General features: G+C 35.8%; 1 protein-coding gene across 1 annotated transcript; it reads left to right on the forward strand.

Annotated features, from left to right (window-relative positions):
• On the forward strand, window positions 819–3,151 carry LOC18781149 (two-pore potassium channel 1). Its single transcript, XM_007211502.2, has 3 exons — window positions 819–1,125; window positions 1,711–2,601; window positions 2,727–3,151. Exons 2-3 carry the CDS (start codon window positions 1,751–1,753, stop codon window positions 2,887–2,889), a joined length of 1,014 nt encoding a protein of 337 aa, XP_007211564.1. The 5' UTR covers window positions 819–1,125; window positions 1,711–1,750; the 3' UTR covers window positions 2,890–3,151.

Genomic DNA, 5,974 nt, shown 5'->3' on the forward strand with positions numbered 1-5,974 from the left:
CTATTATTTGTGTGTGAGAATGTGAGTGGCTGAGACTGTGCTTGGTGCATAGTGCCATTACAAGGGTTGAAATTTGGGCGAAAATTTACCCCTGTAACAATAATTAAGATGAATAGAAAATGAAGTTGACGACCTTCTAAATTTGAAAAATGTATTGGAGAAAAATAAAGAATTTGGACTTATATAATTTTCATGCAATTGCAATGAAAAAAACAAAAATAATGTTCGAATTCCCTAAAGCATCTCCAAGAATGCTACTTAAATTCACATTTTAATCTACAAATGACTTAAATTTTGGAGTGTCAATCAAGGGGTGTAGTTAGAATTGTAAAATTCGGTTCTGAAATAAAAAATACAAGCATATCAAATATATAAATATTCAAAAATTAGCCATGTCTAATTAGATAAGTCATTAATTTTAATTAGAAATTGTCATTTACTCAACAAAGTCATTTTCTCTCCTTAATAAAACTCCAGTATGAAATTGTAAATAGAGAATAGATCACCTTATTGAGCAAAGAGCGAGAGTTTTATTTTGCATCTTGGGCAGATGAGCTATATTTCAATGAAAATATATTTTTAAAGCTTAACACACGACCAGTTTTAATGAGACTCTTGATGAAATGCAATGACAGAAATCAAATTCAGCTTTAGAGAGAAAAAAAATGAAGGATCATATTGATGAATTTGAAAATTTAAGGACTATATTGAGAATGTTTAAAAAATTTCAAGGACGATTTATGTTAAACAAATTCTTAAGAAAAAGTGTTGTGTATTAATGTCGCTGCCTCCTCATGTCACGGCCCATCGTCCTACACGTCGCACACGGATCAAACGCAGTTGAGCCTTGGACTTTTGGAGGTTCGATCCAACGATCCATCCACTTCATTTAATTAAAAAAAAATTTACAGAATAATTTACAACGATCCGGCCAGCCGCAAAACGTGTCTGTCTTAATCTTTCCCAAATAAACAAAAACACAAATTCCATCCTATTTTTTGGGTTTAAAGAAAAAGAAAAAAGTACGCGGCGGAATGATGAAAGTCCGGCGACTGAGATCTTCCAGACCTGTGAAGAATTGAGAAGCAGAATCCGAACATGCAGCTTATTCTGGTCTGGTGGCTGGTGAGTTCTCTCTCTTAACTGACTTTGATACTTGAAACAGAGTTAGTTATTTCAGTTGGTCTGAGAGCAGCAACAACCCTCACTACTCAGCTTAAGGTTTTCATTTCATCACTGCACTAAAAAATTCACTATGAGATCGATCACTGATTGTGCATTTACCAATTATGATTATGCAGAATTATGGTGAATCACTGAATTTTGGTTTATGGGTTTTTTTTGTTTGTTTTGGTTTATGGGCTTATAGTTATTTACAGATTTATGTTGTTTTGAGATAAATCTTGTTTCTATACGCTGTCAAACTTTTTTTAACTGGATTTTATAATGAAATCTGGAAATGAGAATTCACTTTTTGATTGAAGATGAAAATTGAGGTTTTGCTTTGGGGGTAATTGATTATTGCAATCTTAGTATTGTGTTGTGCCTGTATAAAAATATTTTCGAACAATGCTTCAATCAAAGATGGTAGATCAACTAAATAACGTACTTGCTGGTAACTAATTGTTAGATCAGTCGGTTAATTAAAAGATTCTAGCTTCTAGCTGGCGTGCTATATTTCGCAACCTGCCTAAGCTTCTAGCTTTGCAGGTCATGTAATTTGCTGAAATCTGAATCGTGAATCGTCCTAATGGCTATGGATGATGTGAGAGAACCTCTGAAGAGTAGAAAATTTCGCCGTTGTAGAAGTGCTCCTCTTGCAGAGCATGTACCCTTAGAGACAACCAACACTGGCTCAGTTCCAGTTACTGAATCCATTTTTCGAAATTTACACCCGAGTTTTCGTAAAGTAGGTATATTCTTGGCTTTCTACTTAGGCATAGGAACTATCTGCTTCTACCTCGTCAGGAACCAGATCAAGGGAGAGAAGACAAATGGAGTTCTTGATGCTGTTTATTTCTGTATTGTGACAATGACCACTGTTGGATATGGAGACCTAGTGCCAAACAGCATTCTTTCGAAACTACTGGCCTGTGCTTTTGTCTTCACAGGAATGGCTCTTGTTGGGTTGATCTTGAGCAAAGCAGCTGACTACTTGGTCGAGAAGCAGGAAATATTGCTTGCTAAAGCCTTACATATGCATCAAAAAGTTGGTCATATTCAAGTTCTTAAAGATGTTGAGACTAACAGTTTGAAGTACAAATGCATTGTGGCCTTTATCCTTCTTTTGGTACTCATAAGTGCTGGCACAATCTTCCTAGCTACTGTTGAGAAATTGGACCTTGTGGATGCATTTTATTGCGTTTGTTCTACCATTACAACCCTGGGGTATGGAGATAAGAGCTTTTCAACTCAAGCAGGGCGTGTTTTTGCAATATTCTGGATATTGACAAGTACCATTTGTTTAGCTCAGTTTTTCCTCTACATTGCTGAGCTAAACTCCCAGAGCAGGCAAAGGGCATTGGTCAAGTGGGTTCTTTCTCGTAGGACAACAAATGTAGATTTGGAGGCAGCTGATCTTGATGGTGATGGGGTAGTTGGGTATGTGGATTGTGTTTTTTTTTCCCAAAATTATTTCCATATTATGGGCTTATTTCTGAATTCAAATTTGCTGATAGTTTCATAACAAACTTTCCATTCTCTTTCTCGTCCTTTCTTTTCCATAGGGCTGCTGAATTTATCATATATAAGCTCAAAGAGATGGGGAAGATTAGCCAAGAAGATATTAGACTCGTGATGGAGGAATTCGAAGATCTCGACGTTGATCAGTCAGGAACCTTGTCGTTATCAGATATAATGCTTGCTCAACCTCCTTCGACAGAAAAGTAACACTGGCCTCATGCTGGTTTTCATTCGGAGAAGTGTCTTGTAAGATTGTAGTATGTATGATTGTTTACCCTTTCTGTGATATAAATTTTATACATGAGGCCATATCAGAAACACTCCAATACATATCTTCCTTATAAACACTTTGGTTAAAAATGGTTAGACTGCCTCTAAGCATTTTAGTGATCATTGTTCATTTTGGTTTACTGGATTCATACAATGTGTGAAACCAACTTGCATAATGACAATTGTGACATTGAAATTTCGCATTTCATGACCGCGAAAGTCTTTACTTGTCAGCGGCATCTAGCGGACACAAATTTTTTTTCTCCATCACATTGCAAAATAGGACTGCTTCTAGCCAACAATAGAAAGAGATTGATCAAAATGGGAAACAACCTTTTTGTATTTTGATGAAAGATTAGGTGGTTAAACTTTGGGTTACTTAGAGCATCCACTATGGGCTCTTTAAACCACCTCCTTAGATAAATTTTAGAGAGGATTTGGAAAAATACAACTCCAACCATGCTCCTTATCCACCTCTTAAAATAGGGAGACCTTTAGAAGCTCCTAAATCTGAGGAGAGAGAAATGACTCCTAGTGGGTGGCTCTCTATAATTTAATGCTGGAGTATTTCAAATCTTTAATTATTATTTATTATTTTTATATTATTTTTTAATAGAGATTGACCAATTAAAAAAGAGTTATAGCATTTATGACTCCCTAAACTAAAGAGCATGATTGGAGTTTAAATTTTATAGAAAGCTCCTAAAATAAATTTTTATATGTTTTTAGCTAAATTTTAACTAAAAAATAGAGAGCATGATTGTGGATGCTCTTATACAATATTATATGCGTCTGCATTTTTGTTTTTACTTGAAAGGAAAGGATATGCTCTCTTTGAGTAAGACACCTTTGTGTATGCAATGGGCTTGTAGGTTCGATTCCATATCCCAATATCGTTTGTATAAATATTTATAAATAAAAAAACATTTAAAAAATAAAATTTTTAATATTTTGTGTATCTTCTTTGGGTTCTTTGAGTTGGGCCAGGCAAAACCTTTACTGTGGCCCAGAAGACAATTCACACTTGAGTTATTCTAACGATTAATTAATTTAATTCAATAATTAATAAATAAGACCTCAACTAATTACAATATATAAAGCCCTCAGAATTCTTGATTCATACTTTGATGGTAATTATCTTGTGGGTCCGAGCCCAGCAATCACCTCAAACTCAAAGCAATGCCTCACTCGGATGTCAAACTGAAATGATTGTAGGGCGCACACATGATGTGGTCCCCACACACCTTATGGATAATCATTCAATTTCTTGAACTCTCTCGCAGCAGCTAGATGGGGCCATAATCCAGTGGATCCACTTTTAGGTACCATCACATCATACGCCTCTATTCCCACTTATTACACGTCCTACAATATACTTTTATAGAATATTACGGTGTGCCATTGCAGTTATGTGAACAAATTTTTGTGTTTTCTGATTTGAGAATTAATAGGGAAGCAGAGACGGACCTACAGTGGGGTCAATGGGGTCAAACGACCCCATGGACTCCATGGAAGCAAGGTAGAAGGTGGCTTTGAAATGGGGTATGACCCCATGAGAGAGGGGATTTGCAGACAAGAGGAAGAAGAAGATGAACAGGGCTCTGTTCTGTTTGAAAGAAGCTGGCCAAAACGGCGTCGTTTTGGGCCAGCTTCTAATTTTTTTTTAAAAACAGACTGGCCAAAACGACGTCGTTTTGGACAAAAACGCGCTGGCCAAAACGACGTCGTTTTGGACAAAAACGCGCTGGCCAAAACGGCGTTGTTTTGGACCAGACGTGCGAATTTTTTTTTAAAACTCACTGGCCAAAACGGCGTCGTTTTGGACCAGCGAATTTTTTTTAAAAACCCACTGGCCAAAACGCTGTCGTTTTGGACCATCGAATTTTTTTTTAAAAGACCTGGCCAAAACGACGTCGTTTTGGTCCAGGTGTTATAAAAAAAAAAACACAGATCAGTTTCCCTTCTTCTTCCTCCCGAATTTTCATTCCAAAACACCTATTTTCTAAACTCTAAAACCTAAATCCCCAATCTCCACCCCCCACAAACCTTTAACCCTCTTCCCCACAAAGCCTTGAAGCCCCAAAAAAAAATTGAACTTTTACACTATGACCCCACGACACAAAATTTCTGGGTCCGTCCCTGTAGGGAAGGGATTTCAATACCCCTCTTTTAGCCCTCCTATAGCACGAGTGTTTTTTTTTTTTTTTTTGGTCATATAGCACGACACGAGTATGTTAGCGCGGGAAAATTGTAAAATATTAAGTTTGAAGTGCATATAGCGAAAATATGAATCGAAAAATCACTAACTAATTTAATAAATACAGTTGTGTGGATATTTCTAGGTCATTGATTAGTATGAAACTTGAATAAGCCATTTGATTTATTTGGAATACTAAAGAACTATTGAATTGGTGTGGGAGTTAAATACACTTCGACAGCTATTAAATCCCCTCTAATGAGTTAAATATGTTAGTGTAGTGGTTTGGAGTATTTTACTCTTTCAGGCAAGGTCCTAGGTTTGAGTCTTAGCATTTGTGTTGTGTGTGTGAGTTTAATATGCTATCGCCCTTTTCAATAGGAAATGTCCTCAACCAAAAAAATAAAAAATAAAAATAAAAACACTTCTGCTTCTATAATACTGTGATAGTTTAGATTATCGCTTTGTATTAAAAAAAAACTCTCACATTTAAATCACTGATTCTAACAAATTTACTAATACTATAGTAGCAATTGTATAACAAACAGAGAGGAGAGTACAATTTTGAAATTTCAAAACCTTTTTGGACCTAAAGATTGGCCCCTCCCCTACTTGACTTTATCGTACAATTAGATTAATACAAGAAAACAAACAAAAATTGTCGGTGTCAATGGTTTGGAAAAATTAGGGAATCTGTGCACAGTACACAAATTTAGGGCTTATCTGGAAGACTGGAACTGCAATATAAAAATTTAAAATTTAAAAATAAGAAAAAGCAGAAAAAAAAATTGAAAAACTAAATACCCTAAGCACAAAATTACAAAC

Source organism: Prunus persica, chromosome G4 (assembly GCF_000346465.2).
Source record: "Prunus persica cultivar Lovell chromosome G4, Prunus_persica_NCBIv2, whole genome shotgun sequence".
Taxonomy (NCBI): domain Eukaryota; kingdom Viridiplantae; phylum Streptophyta; class Magnoliopsida; order Rosales; family Rosaceae; genus Prunus; species Prunus persica.